General features: G+C 46.1%; 1 protein-coding gene across 2 annotated transcripts in view; it reads left to right on the top strand.

The window, feature by feature from the left end:
* The first annotated feature begins 10849 nt into the window (after positions 1 to 10849).
* Positions 10850 to 15309, top strand: part of Emilin2 (elastin microfibril interfacer 2) — a 45933-nt gene continuing 41473 nt past the window's right edge. For both annotated transcript variants that reach the window (XM_051190923.1, XM_051190922.1), the window contains exons 1-2: positions 10850 to 11215; positions 11671 to 11793. In XM_051190923.1, the coding sequence (XP_051046880.1) occupies positions 11073 to 11215; positions 11671 to 11793 (266 nt within the window). In that variant the 5' untranslated portion in view covers positions 10850 to 11072. The remainder of the gene's footprint in view (positions 11216 to 11670; positions 11794 to 15309) is intronic.

The following is a 15309-nucleotide window of genomic DNA, read 5'->3' as shown; positions in this document are numbered from 1 at the left end:
TTAGTGTTTTTCTTTATTAAAATGTATAAGCTGAGTAAGAAGTATTGACGCGACTGCATCGTTGAAGAAAGGAACAAAACAATAATAATAGAATTAGTTACAATGAAGACTGGCTTCCTGGCTGTGGAAGAGCACTCCTATAATCCTAATACTTGGGAATTGAAAGCCGGAAGATCAAGATCCAAGGCCAGCAGTGGATACATAGCAAGTTCAAGGCTATGTGAGACCCTGTCTTACAAAATCTGAAAACTTTTAAAAAGTTAACCTTGGCATTGCTCTCTGCCATAGGGAAGAGAGAGGGCTGCTGGCCAGCTTCAAGCTAATCAAGGGAGGCCGTTCCTTCACCCTCTCTGAAGCAATCCATAAAGTGCCCGTATCGCAAAGAGCAAAAGCAGACACTCTTCTCTTGAACATTCTCTGAGTCTTTAGACCCTTAAAGGGTAGAGCAAGGGAATTTGAAAAAAAGCTTCAGTGAATGTGGATGGAATATTGCCAAGACCGTACAATGGACACCGAGAGTGTGAGAGAAATCTGAGGAAGAAGCAGAAGAGAAAAGTAGTAGACAGAGCTTGAAAATAAGAAATCAGCTGGCGGTGGTGGCAAAAGCCTTTAATCTCAATACTTGGGAGGCAGAGGCAGCCTGGTCTACAGAGCTAGTTCCAGGACACACAAAGAAAGTAAGTAATTAGGAGAGAAGTAAAAATGAACAAGAGAAAAATAAAGGAAACATGGCTAAAGAAAACCCTCTGTGAGTTCTGCGTCCCGGAAACTGAAAAAGGACTAAGTAATTTGGGAAACACATGTTTTCTCAACGCAGTTGGGCAAAACTTGTCACAAACACCAGTGATTAGAGAACTACGGAAAGACTTGAAAATGTGTGAAATGATTGTGAATATGTAGCGCTCACGGAACCTTCAGAAGTAAACCTTGAGCCTCCAGACCCACTTAGTCCTGAGCCAGTCTCTTAATGAGATCCAAGAGACCAGAATGGAAACTGTGATGCTTAAAGAGTTCTTAGGTCCGTAAAGAAACCGCAGGGGTTAAGGCTGGTAACCGGCCAGAAAAACAGACTAACTCGCTACTTACTGGAGGAGATTAGAGCAAAACACAGAGTGGAGAAAGGGATAATTAGAGCATTTGGTAATTCTACTGAAAAGTTAGGTGGAGAAAGAAGTAAATAAGATAAAGACCGAGTTTTGTGAATGGTGTCCTTGGTGGCAAAATAGTAAATTGTGTGGCGAGTACAGGACTGTCTGCTTATTTGTGGTTCTTCTCTTCCTTGGGTTGGCTCCCCCCAGTTACAGATGAGTGGTAAGAAATATACAAATGTTGAAAATGTGAAAAACAGTGGAGAAAGATGGCAGTTACATAAGAGCACGAAATGATACTGCTTCAGGAACAAGAAAGGACTTGCAGGAAAAGCAAAAAAAAGCGAGCCAACACGCCAAGACGATGCAGAGGCTGGTTGTAGTGGTGCACACCTTTAATCCTAGCACTCAGGAGGCAGAGGCAGACAGATCTCTTGAGTTCAAGGCCAGCCCGGTCATATAGTGAGGCCCAGTACAGCCAGGACTATATAGAAAGACTCAAAACAACGTAAAACAATTTGAATGCTACTTTCCACCCTGGTGAGATTCTAAAGTTGTAAGTGAATACCCAGAAACTGCTTTCTGTATTCATGTAAATAGAGAAGCTATCAGTACTGAAAAGTGTTCTATGTTTGTATTCGTTCACCCGTAATGAAAAACTTAAGATGGGGACAAAGTGCTTTGTGGCATGTGCACAAGCCAGCAGTGCAGTGGAGGAGTGGCGAACACAGATGAGAGGAATTACGCCACCTCGGTGCCCAAGTGCCGATGCTCAAAGAGATTTAAGTAGAGGATGTTGCTGACGACATCAGGAGAGTCCTGTATTCCTGGTGTGGCGTTGTTGACTACAGTGGCACCATGAAGGCACGACATTCATTACACTTCCTACGCCAAAGCATGAACTGCAAGTAGCCATCCCTGATCGTGTTTGTCACAGTGACTCTATACAAACGTGAAATGGAATCAAGCACAGGGCAGTGAGTTTACATGAGTGGTACACACACGTGTGCGAGCCGTGGCTCCGAATGCTCACAAAGACCCTATTGCTAGGTGCAGAGTGATCCCAGGAGACGGCTGTAAAAATGAGACCCAGCTGTGCGAAAGTCAGAGCCACTGCAGAAGCAAAGTGAGAGGGCAGCTGGGGAAGGAGAGGGCATAATCTGGTAAGGCTAAGGGACTAGTGGCTGCAGGACGGGAGGCTGTTTCCCCCAACGCCGGGCAGATGGCTCAGTGGTTAGTTCTGCTCCCTGAGCCTTTCTCAAGCACCTGTACCGAGCCCTCCAGGAGTGTTCTGGCTTCTACACGTAAGTGAAGATATTTTTTAAGTTTTAATTCCGCGCGCGCGCGCGCGCGTGTGTGTGTGTGTGTGTGTGTGTGTGTGTGCGTGCACGCACGCGCTTTTGCCTGCATGTACACACTACCTCTGGTTGGGTCTCCTGTAAGTGAAGCTGCTGGTGGTTGTGAGCTCACTTGTGGACGCTGGGAATCAAGCCTAGGTCCTCTGGAAGAGCAGCCCGTGCTCTTAACTGCTGAGCTATCTCTAAGGACCTAAAATAAATATTAAAGAAAAATGAATCTATTGCAGTTTTATTGGATATCTGTATGCTATATGATAAAAATCAGTTTGTTAGCTAATTGGTCCTGTTCTGTTTGGTTTTTCATGTTGAGGGTTTGACCTAGTTAGAATCCCATACATACTAACTGAGCATGGGCCTTGTCACTCAGATACATTACTCCAAAGCGTGTGCACACACACACTAAGTATGTAGTACTATGTAGTCCCGGCTGCCCTAGAATTTACTATGTAAAACAGGCTGGCCTCAGGCTTGCTGTGGTCATCCTGCCTCTGCCCTTAGTACTGGAATTACTGGTGTATACCACTATGCCTGACTAAAAGTGATAGCAGTGGCCTTTCCTAATGGAATGTAACAACCTCTGGAGGGCCCTGCCAGCCTAGGCAATTAATGGCTTTGTTCTGTGCCTACTTACATCCTTTACCAAATGTTTACTTGTGTGATCCCACTGTGTGACTCCTGAGAGTTAATACCAAACTGTTTTGAAAAGTTCAGCCTTGCTAGGTCACAGGTGCTTATGCCCATCTGTACTCTTGCAGGATGAGATACATTCTTATGGACTGCCCATGGTCACCTGCATTCGGATACACCTTTAGCTTCTCCCGAGAAATCTTCACACTTGTGGAAGTGCATTTTATTGGAGAGCCAATGTCCTCCAGGTTAAGTATATAAGATGGCTCCTCCGATCTCTTAATGGGAACAGGGTGTTCTGATTAGAGTCACTTGAGAAGAAGGAACTTCAGTACAGCGGTTTCCTCCATCAGACAGGCCTCTGGATATGCCTGCTGGGTATCCTCTTAATTGTCAATCGCGGAAAAGCCCAGGTCACTGTGGGCAGTGCCCCCCACCCCACCCCAGGGATGAGGCAGATGGCCCTGAGCCTGCTCTATAAGAAAGGTAGTGGAGTGAGCCATGGGGAATGTGGTGGTTTGAGTGAAAGTGGCCCCCAAAGGGAGTGACACTGTTGGTAGGCGTGGCCTTGCTGGAAGAAGTGCATTGCTGTGGGTGTGGGCTTTGAGGTCTCCTATGCTCAAGCCCTGCCCAGTGTCTCAGACTACTTCCTGGTTGCCCAAAGATGGAGATGTAGAACTGTCAGCTCCTTCTCCAGCACCATGTCTGAGATTAAAGGGGTGTGCCACTACCACCACTGGGCTTGGTTTATACATTTTTAATTTGAGAACATTACACTTGAGGAAATGGTAACCCAGGACAGGGTTACCAGGGTAACTGCAGATGCAACTTGGTGTAAGAAGTCTTGTTTAGCTGTGCAGGGCTGTGGACTTGATGCCCTGTATGTAGTAAACCGGAAGGAAGGAGAATACAGTCCCACAGTGGTGGTGCACCCCCGTCATCCTAGCTCACTTGGAAGACAGGAGAAAGGCAGGGTACCACCCAACCTGAGCCGCATATTAAGATCCAAGCTGCTTCAGGCTCTGTAGCAAGAACTGGATGTGGATCAGGGAGAGAGGACACTCAGTCCATAAATATCTATTTTATCTACTTTTTTAAAAAGTATGTTTCCTTGAGTGAGCTTATGTGCACCAAGTATGTTGGAGCCTTCTGGGTAGAACAGGGCACTGGGTCTCCTGCAACTAGAGGTTGTTGTGAGCTGCCATGTAGATGCTGAGAAACTAAACCCTGGCCCTCTGAAGAGCAGTAAGTGCTCTTAGCCACTGAGCCATGCATGCTCCAGCTCTGTTATCTGTTTAAATTTCCAGTCGTACTCTGAACAGTTCTTTCAGGAGTGAGCCCTCTGGACCATGTTCCAAGCCCCCTGTTCTAATGTCCCTCCTGTTTCTCCCAGGAACTGAGGCACCGCTGTGCCTCCCCCCCCCCAAGCAGCCCTGTAGAGAGTATGACCTCCGAACAGTTGAAAAATTAAACACTCTGCTTTTATATTTTGAAGTTAGGGGCAGACATTGAACGTGTAATAGTAACCCGGGATGCCTTGTTCCTTGACCCTCCGTGGTGCCTGAATATGAAACAATGGTCTCACCTCCTATTTTCCATCGGTCAGTAGCAATTAGAGACGTTTATGTGCTTAGAGCAAATGCTTTTGTTGACTTAGTCTTCTTACAACACAGTGTCCTAAGATGGTGGTGGCGCCACAGCCGGCCCAGACATTGAAGGGGAGTACAGTGCCCCACTGCCGGGTACATTTTCTGAGGAGTTTAAAGTGTGGTAGAATGAGACATCTCTGAGTATTTACTTGAAATCCGATTCAATCTGAGAAAACCAGCCAAGGAAAACCCATGCAAATATCCAGTGTCGTGAAGAATCAAGTAAACAAGCCAGTTTCAAGTAACTGAGTTGATTTCTTCTATATATTTGTTTGAGAGAAGGTCTTACAATGAATGCCAGGCTGGCCTTAAACCCAGGTCTCTGGGGGCTGCAATCACAGGTGAGTGTCACTGTACCTACTCTACTCTTTTTTAAATAATATAAATTCCAAAAGGTCTCAAGATGAACCAGGCATTAGGCGTACTGGAGAACTCTTGAGTTCAGAGATGACGTTTAACTCCAACTCTCTCCCAAACTCAGATGTCTCTGTTCACACTGACATGTGTGGATGTCTTTGACCTTTAAAAAGACGAGTTTGAACAAACATGCAGCTTTAAGTTCATTTCAGTCCTCTTAGAATGAGCATGTAATTTATTCTCAAAGCCAGGCACTCATAAAGATCAAAAGAACCTCTAAAATAATTAACAATGTTAACCGATGCACAACAGAAGCAGCCTCGGACTCACAGGCAGATCAGGTCTCTGCTTATCCTATCTGTCTTAAGACAGGAGAAAAAGAGTGCTCCCCACACACACAGCCTTTCCAGCAACCTCAGTGTCCACCTTTCCAACCCACCTCACAGTGGTAGGGAGCAAACCCAGAGCACTCTGAGTAAGTGCTTACCACTGAGCCATACTCCTTTATGGAGACATCTAATACTGGCATTGGTACACACTTTCCTCAGGCTCCTGAGCTGCTCAGTTCTCCTTGGATGACGTGAAGCCATGTATTTCAACCTTGCTAATCTTGTTTACTAAAAATGTGGGAGCTTGCATGATGGCATGTGACTGTAATTCCAACACTCAGGAGGTGAAGGCAGGAAGATTGAAAACTCAAGACCCTCAGGAGCTGGAGTGATGGCTCAGTGGCTGAGAGTTCTTTCTGTCATTGCAATGCAACTTACAACCCTACTGTAACCCCTGCCCTGAGCATCTGATTTCTTAGGGATCTTATACATGTGTGGCATATACTCTTGAGACACATATACATTTGTCTCAATGTTGTTAAAAAAATTTTTTTTCAAAAATGTTTTACAGTCCCGCATGGGGTACATAGCTCACAATGCGGTGCTGACACAGTGCCAGAGCCCAGGAGGCAGAAGTAAGAACACTGAGCACTTGAGGCCCGCATGAGCTACATAACCCTGTGTCAAACACCCAAGCATCAAACTGAACAAAACCAGAGATGAAGTCTCACATGTAACATGCAGTGCACAGGTAGAACTTACTTAGACCAAAGAAGCACGGGGTTGAAGGAAGCAATTAGTAACTTAAATTTCCTTTTTTTTTTTTTTTTTTTTTTTTTGAGGAAAACAGATATTTACTATTGAATGGTACAGTGTTTGGAGTTTAATTACAAAGAGCTATTAATCCTCCCAAACAGATGACTAAATCACTCAAAAGTAAATTCCTTTGCAATGTGGAGTATAAAATCTCCATAAGCTAAGCATTCCTTGGAGAACAGGGAAAGACAAGAGCCCAGCTCTCTCTCTCTCTCTCTCTCTCTCTCTCTCTCTCTCTCTCCCTCTCTCTCCTCTCTCTCTCTCCCCACTCTGTGTGTGTGTGTGTGTGTGTGTGTGTGCGCGCGCGCATGTGCCCACACGTGTGTGCAAGCGTGAGTGTACATGTGTGCATGGTGGCCAGTGGTCTTTATTGGGTGCCAGAGTGTAATCCTCTTCCTCCTCCTCCTCCCAGGCAACTGTTTTGCTCTGGCTTCTGTTGACCTCTGACTCTCAGAATCTTTCTGTCCCCTCTGCTGAGATACATGGCAAGCATCTTGTGCCATGACCAACAAGTAAATGACTAAATTGATTTTCTTTTTGAGGTGCTATGGGAGGAACCCAGGACTTATGCCTGCTAGGGAAATATTCTACCATTGAGTGAGACTCACAGGCAAGAATGGGTTTTGCAGAGTTGTTTCATACTTGATTTTTAGGGCTGGCAATGCAACTGGTGGAGTGCTTGCTTCACATGCCTGACTACTACAAAAGAAAATTCATTTTAGCTTTTTGCTTTGGGTAAACTGATCACACCAATCAAAGGTGCAGGGTACTGTGGGGTACTCTCATCTTAAACTCGAGAGAAATTCAAATCCTATAATGTTGTTACGGTAAACTGGGTCATGGATAATCAGGGTCATTGGCAGATAGTACTAGAATCCAACCTTGGAATATTCTGCGCACTATACTTATTGCCTCTGCAGATGACCTGCCCAATTGATTTGTTTCTTAATGTGCTTAAACCTTCTCTCTATACAATGCCCTGTTTCTTGTGGAAGGTCCTTTGGCTCCTGAGTTTGTGGCATCCTCTTGTCTGACTGAGAGAGAAAGGAAGCTGGCCCTTGGTAACCTATTGAAGGCTGAGTCTTCTTCTGTCTTGTCAGAGAAGTCCTATGCCAAGTGTTCAGGGCCTCTGTCTAAGAAGCCTGAGTGATAAATATTGGCTTACTCATTGACTGTATGCATAGTGTACTCACTCTCTTCAGTGCACACAATTTTTTCTGGAGGCTCTTGTAAAGACAAGATCATGGCAGTTTGGGCTTCCTCATGGAAAGCAGTAGGTTTTCCACAACACTTAGCATGTAACAGACCCCACAATAACCAGCTGTGGAGCCACAAACCTATAATCCCAGCGATGGAAGCTGAAGTTGTGAGTTCAAGGACAGCTGGAGCTTCACTGTCAGGCTCAAAAACAAAACCAATCAAGGGAAAAAAAAAATGGTGCTCAGGATACAATGTATCTACTGAGAAGCATTGTTGTTTGCTGATTAAATATAGTTGTCTCTTGTGATCTGGGGGATTGCTACCTGATGGGAGATGTCATTTTGTAATTTTTTTTTATTGGTTAATGAATAAAACACTGTTGGCCAATAGGAAAGCAAGATAGGCAGAACTAGAAGACAAAGAGGATTCGAGGAGGAGGCACAAGATTGAACATGTAGAATCTAGAGAGAATAATTCCGGACCCTATCTCCAGTAAGCTTAATAAGACCACGTGGAAACATTTAGATTACTAGAAATGTGTTAATATTTGAGACAGCTAGCCAATAAGAAATGCTAGTAACAGGCCAACAGCTTTATATCTAATAAAGTGTTTCTGTGTTATTTGGGGCTGGTATGGCTGTAGGACCAGGCTGGGTGGAAAACATAATAGTAACAAAATGGCACCTTCAACATGGTTACTAAGAATTTCCACTTAAAACTTAACAAAAGGGTTTTAGAAACAAAAAACAAAAACAAGGTTTCCTGGTAGCATCAGTTCTCCTCAGTTAGGCTCTATTTTGCTAGTGACAAGCAGAGATTTGCGCAGCCCCTTTAATGGAGGTTTTCTGACTCAGCATAGTGCTAACAATTCAATGGTTAAAGACAAATAGTTATAGTTTTCCTTGGTTAAAATTAAAGATAAGTTACGTATAGAACTTTAGACTCAAAAAGATAGGATAGATGATAAAATATTTACTTTAAATCTTGCTGTTAATGGACTAAACATTGTTAACTATGATTCTTATTTGATAACTGTTTTGTTATATATTTTGCTCTGTTAAGATTAAGGCCCTTCTTTTTATTTAGACAGAGAAGAGGAGATGATGGGAGATGTCATTCTGTAAATATGTTTCTCTTGTTGGTTAATGAATAAAACACTGTTGGCCAATAGGAAAGCAAGATAGGCAGAACTAGAAGACAAGGAGGATTCGAGGAGGAAGTAGGAGAAGATTCAACATGTAGGACCGAGAGAGCAGAACTCTGGACCCTCTCTCTGGTAAGATAAGACCATGTGGGAACACTTAGATTAATAGAAATGGGTTAATATTTAAGACAGAGCTACCCAATAAGAAATGCTAGTAACAGACCAACAGCTTTATATCTAATAAAGTGTCTCTGTGTGTTATTTGGGGCTGGCATGGCTGTGGGACCAGGCTGGGCAGAAAACATATTCGTAACAGTTACCACTACCCTGGTGGTTGCTAAAATCTCTGAGTGCTCAAGACCCTTATGTAAAATGGTGTAACATTTGCATATACTCAGTACCAGTTCCTATATGATTCAACCAGCTCCAGATTAATTATGATATACAATGAAATCTACTTATGTAAATATATGTGTGAAGGCATGCTTGCACACACACACAATTTTTAAAAAGTTGGAACTGGAGAGTTGGCTCCATGATTAAGGGCAGAGGACCTAAGTATGGCACCCACATCTTGAGGCTCCCAGTGGCCTGTAACTCATTCCAGAGGCTCTCACACCCTCATGATTGGTTTCTTCAGCTACTGCACTCATGTGCACAAATCTAAACAAACAGAAATTAATTCTTACATTTTTAAAGAAAGGAAGTCGTGGATGGACATGATTTGTAGGTTGTCTCCTGATTTTCCCTTTGCTCAGTTTCCATTCTTAGACTTCTGTCTCCTCCACGACATTCAGTGAACAAAGTGGAGGTTAGAACAGGAGTGACTGAGAGGTCCCACAGAAAGGCGTAGATTGGGTTACACAGGACAGCCTTTTATCTCTGTTATTTCTCCCCCAGCATGGTTCTTTTGAAGGCGGGGGTGACTTCAGTCCATTATTTGCATAGTCTTCCACTTCGGAAAGTTCATGAACAGATTATGTCCTCACATGGTACACTTCTCTACTTTGGGAATTTTCTTTCTTCGATTTGCAAACCAAAAGACCCAACAAAACCATCAAAGCAAAGCATATGAGAAGCAAAACAAGCAGTGATTTCATTTAGTTAATGTCAAAACATAGCCGAGCTCCCATGTCCCTGGAGTCAACAATGTCCTGTTAGGTCACAGGTACTGCACTGACCCTGGGCAGCCTGCAACCAGGGCTTGTAAGCACAGGGCAAGCAACAGCTCCCTCCACACCCCCTGGTGTGGTGTGTAGCCCAGGCTAGCCTCTTGATGCCACTCTCTCGGGGTCAGCTTGCGCAAGTGGACCACCACACCCTGCTACAGCTGACCTCTTCTGCGTAGTTATTTCAAGCTAAAAATAAATTGACAGAGACTCCTGTAACTTACGAATAGGCCAAAAAAAAAAAAAAAAAAATGAATGAGGAAGGAGGGAAAGATAGAAAAGAGGGATGGAGGCTGGTAGGAAAACACCAGCTTTGTCTGAATTATGCAAAGAGAAAACACTAGTATAATAAATAGTGTTTTAAAAAGTTCGCCCACACGAGAGAGTGGGGGGGGGAGAGGTTGATGTTTGTTTCCTCTAGTCAATTGCTATCTTATATTTTTGAGACAGGATCTGTTAGTGAGCCTGCAGCCCCAGTGAATCCTCCAGTCTCCATCCCCCTAGCTCTGGGATTACAGGTTTCTGACACCCTGCCTATCTTTTTGTGTGAGTGCCCTGGGGATCCGAACTCACTTATTCATGTTTGCACAGCTTTTTATGAACCTAACCATCTGCCTTTAATGCTGACAGAGAAAAGTTCGAGCAGGACATCATCTCTCAAACACTAGAGTAGCACGCGACAGTTTGCTGCTTCAGGGAGACCAGCCCAGGCGTCCACTGTCCGGCTGCAGCCAGAACCTTTGCAAAGTTCAAGGCGCGCACTGGCTGCGTGCAGGGAGAGCTCGCACGCGCTTAACCATCTCCCAAGTTCTAAGAGGTTGTTAGGGAAGTGGCGGTGTGGCCTCAGAGGAAGAAATCCAAGCCGAGCCCCCTGCCTAGGTCCCCCAGGAGAACAGATGGTGCTGTCCTGGGCTCTTTGCCGGAGGGAGGCCCCAGGGGTCTGGGTTGGGACTGTCCAACGCTCCCTGCACTTCCGGAGGGCCTAGGGGCGCCTGGCTTGGAAGGTGAGAGGTGGAACTGCTGGCGGCTGGGAAGGGACCAAAGGAATAAGTGATTGGAAATTCTGTAACCGAGAACTCTGTGCCTAACCCTTTGGCTCTTCCCCCCCAACCCCCTGCGGAGAGTCGAAAGGCCGAGAGGCGATGCAGGGAAGAGTCACGTTTCTGAGAGGGAAGTGAAATAAAGAGGGCGGCACCGGGGGGACCTGTGCGTCATTGAGGGACCGCGGAGCGGCCAGTGCGGAGGCGTGGGGGCTAGGAGCCGGAGGGGCAGCCGAACCCCTGAGCCTGCTGCCCGTCCCGCTGCCCCGCAGCCTGTAAACTAGTAGGGCACAAGATGTGGCAGGCGACCCCGCCCCGACCCCGCGTGTCCTGTCGCTGGGCGCCGGCCCTGCTGACCCTGCTGGCCCTGGGCGGTGTGGGGCTGTGCCACTCGAGCTCGCAACCTGGGTACCACGCGCGGCCCAGCGCCAGGAACAAGTAAGTGCGTGCCCCTTCTGATCGCCTCCAGCTCCGGAGTCCCGCGCCCTGCGGGTCCCTTCGGAATCTGCCTACCGTCTTTGGAACTGCCCTGCCAATGGCGACCGGCTGCAGGAGAGAAATCTCTATGGATTTGGGGGCATCACCATCCCGGGATGACCATGTGCTCCCCACCAGGAGCCTGGAGCATCCTGAAGCGGACCCGGGCAGTGGGGTAGTGCCCTGCTGAACACGTCCTGGAGTCGGCAGGGTGTGGGGGCTCTATTTTGATATTCGGAAGACGCTGGAGGCATCCTGGGGTGGCGGCTTTGGCAGGCTCCTGCCTTCTGAGCGGGTGACCCTCAACTTGCTGGGTCAGCTCCTCCGTCCATCTGTCTGTCCCTCTGTCCGTCGCCCCCCACCCCTGTGCCTCATTGTTCTACAAGTTTACCCAGCTCTTCTCTCTCAACCCCCAGGAACTGGTGCGCCTACATTGTGAATAAGAACGTGACCTGCACAGTGCAGGAAGGAAGCGAGAGTTTTATACAGACTCAGTACAACTGTCCCTGGAACCAGATGCCCTGTCCATCCGCTCTGGCGTAAGTCCTGGGGCGCGGGCCGAAGGGGTGGGTGAGTTGGGGAGCTGGGCTCCAGCCTTATGGAAAGTTCTTCCAGACCCTCTACAAATCCTTAAAAGTCTGAGAGCTGTGCAGGCTAGTGGCCACGCTGGGCCATTTTAGAGTGTGCAATTCTGTGTGAACCTTGAAGATGCGCAAAATTTGGGAGTTTGTGATTCTCTAGGTCACAGGGGAGGATGAACAAAGCCCCCACCTCTCTCTCTCTCTCTCTCTCTCTCTCTCTCTCTCTCTCTCTCTCTGTAATGTAAGGCAGCTGAAACTAATTAGATCCATATTGTATGTTCTGGGGCACATGATGGAGCCTAACATATTTTAGATGAAGGATTAGTGGAAAGGTTTCAACTGGTTGGGTGTTCTGACTTAGGTGAGTTTTGCCCCAACCATCCTCTTAAGCATCATAGTTTTCTAAACTAAACTCCTCTCCCTCAGGCTACTTTGGATGGCCCCTTTTCTTCTCCAATTAGATTTGTGGATTCTCAGAACAGAAGTCAAGAGGGAGAGTCAACCATGTCTTTGCTTATAAAGATTCCCTGCATTAAAAAAAGAAAGGAAGGAAGGAAGAAAGAAATAACAGAGGGGAAATGATTTATTAGTGTGCCGATTCTGCAAACACATTTGTAAGCATCCAACTGTGATTAGAAAGGTCCTTAAGTTTTTTGTGGAAAGGTCTTTGAGGTTTTGAGAATAAAGGGCTGTTGGGGACACGTGATGGCAGGGATTGTTTCCAGTAAGAATAAGTTGTTTGTCTCAATGCACATTGTCAGGGCTTCACAGAATGGACAGTGGCCGGCAGCTCTGCCTCTGGACAGGCTGAGCTTGTATTCCAGCAAGCTGCTTCAGGGGGCAGGGGATGGACTAGACTAAAGACACATAGGGAGGAGGTGGTCACTGGGGGAACCTCAGGGACAGAGAGCTCCTGGGAGGCAAAAGGAAAGCTGTACAAATTCGAGGAAACACCGGGAGGGCTCTTTAGAGAGATTCAGAGTCCCTGGTTATCACAGAGACCCAGAACTACCTTAAATCAATCCACATTTAGATTTAGACCTCACAGCTTATGGCCAGCTGCTGGTGACAAAGAGGACCAAATGAGGTTTTTACTGGTGACCAAAACACAAGCCGAATATTCAACACAATTTGGAAGAATTTGCTTGCAATTGGAATTGAATTGTCAGCCCAGGACAATTTCATTAATTTTTATGTTGTGTTTTTTCTATAATGTTAATTCTTACTCAATGGGTAAAGAATACTTGCTATGCAAGCTTAAGGAGCTAAGCTTGAATCCCCAGCATCCAAGTAAAAAGCTGGGGATGGTGACTGCCAGCCAGATAAGCCCAATGCTGTGGAGGGTTGGAGGCAGTAGGATGGCTACTTCAGCCACCAGCTTAGCTCCAGGTTCAGTGAGAGACCTTGTCTAAAGAGAGTAGGATGGGTAGGATGGAGATTGGTGGTCAAATATCTGACAGCTCTGCCTCCACAAACACCTGCGTCTTCACACACCTGCACACACTGAGGAAGACACCTGCACACACACCTGCACACACACACACACACACACACACACATACATATGTAGAAATTTGCATTTCTGGAGGTAGGTTTTTTTTTTTGTTTGTTTGTTTTTTTTAGACAAGGTCTTACTATGTAACCCTGGCTGGCCTCAAACTCAGATACCTTCCTGTCTCTGCTTGCTGAGCTGCTGAGACTAAAGTCATGTGCCACCATACCATACCCGGTGGTAATTGGTTTTGTTTGTTTTTTTAAATTGGCTTTTTGAAGCAAGGTTTGCTACATTGTTATACAGAAAGTCACTGTGTAGCCTAGGCTGACCTTGAACTCAAGTTTATACTGCCTTGGCTTTTAGAGTGCTAGAAATACAGACATGAGGCACTGCCCCCAGCTTTTGCTTTTGGGGCTTGGTATGTAGTACAGTTGGTAGAGTACTTGCTTGGCGTGCACACACCTTTGGGCTCATTCCCTTCACTGCAAACACCAGTGTTGGGACACTCCTACACTCCTCAGATCTGGAACTTCTGATAGTGTGGTCCTAGGCTGGCTTTGGGAATACAGTTTTGGAGATAGGAGAATCTGAGTGACATGGAATTCTTCCTGTAGGGTATAGGGCAGTTGAAGTTTCTGGAGCTGAGGTTGACTCACAGACTCTGTATTTTCTATTTTTGTAGCAATCCCCAGGAGTCATTAGAAAGTAGAGAGCCTCCATCCAAGCCCAGGTCTTTCCTTTCACAGCCTTGGCCTCCTTCCCCCAACCCCCCATCCCCATGTGTGCGTGTGTGCATATGTGTGTGTGTGTGTGTTGTTGTTGTTGTTGTTATTGTTGTTGGCCCTTCTGGTAGGTAGGAGTGGAGAAGGAAGGGCCTGCTGTATTACAATCCCTTCCGCTTATGCTCATGTTTGATTGGTTGCTGGGAGAAAATTACTTCTCTCTGGATGAGTCTAGACATCCCATCTTTTTCATGCTTCATGGCAGTAGTTCTGGATAGCTCCAGAACCTCCCGCTGGACCAACAGCTGTTAGCATTTGTGGCATTTGGAGGCGTCCTGTCCATGGAGCAACTCCGGTGTTGGCCAGGATGTTCAGGGAGCCCAGATGCAAGCAGCATGAATTTTCTTTGCCTCCCAACCCAGGGCTCAGGCTTTCAGGAATGGGGGGAGGGGGTGTTCTGCTTTCCCACACCGTCAAGAGACTGGGGTCATCAGCACCCACGCTTGCCCTTGCCCTTCTGGCCAGCCTTGTTTGTATCCCTTTCTTAGAATTTTTCCCCTTTTGTTTGCTTGCCCTTTGTACTTAAAGTATTATTCACATAATGTAACAGTTGCCACAGGAATGTTCCCATCCATGTGTTATATATAGCAAATGAAAACAACTGTGGAGTTGCCACTGTAACTAAAAGATGAAACTGTTCCTGTGTCCATCACCTGGCCCAACACCTGCTAATGAGTTTTTCTCTTGTCTCCTATTGCCTATCCAGAAGAGGACATAAATGGGACCCTTTGACATTAGTTTCTTTCTTTTGCTTAGCATGAGCCGTGTGTGTGTGTGTGTGTGTGTGTGTGTGTGTGTGTGTGTGTGTGTTTTGAGACAGGATAGCCCTGAACTCTGTCTCCTCCCCAGCTTCCTCTGTGGTGGGGCAATGGGTGTGCACCATCATGCCTAGCTCACTTATTTATGTTTGAGATGAAGTGTCTCACTGTGTTACCCAGGCGGAAAGCTTAGGTTAATCCATCTGCTGCCTCCTTAGCCTATGGCATAGCTGGGTTTACAGGCATAGCAGTACACCTGGCTTATTGAGACATTTGAGGTTCATATCTGTCATTTGTAGATGTTGCCTTACTCCACCTATTAGAGATTTGCCTACTGTTTTCTGCAATGGCTGGGAGGGTAGACATCTATGGTGATTTGAGACAGTGTTCACCTGCACTGTTAGGAAAAGCAATGCTCTTGTCATTGAAATTGTATGGC

The sequence above is a fragment of the Phodopus roborovskii genome, unplaced genomic scaffold (assembly GCF_943737965.1).
Source record: "Phodopus roborovskii unplaced genomic scaffold, PHOROB, whole genome shotgun sequence".
NCBI lineage: Eukaryota > Metazoa > Chordata > Mammalia > Rodentia > Cricetidae > Phodopus > Phodopus roborovskii.
This window is presented reverse-complemented; position numbering and strand designations above follow the sequence as displayed.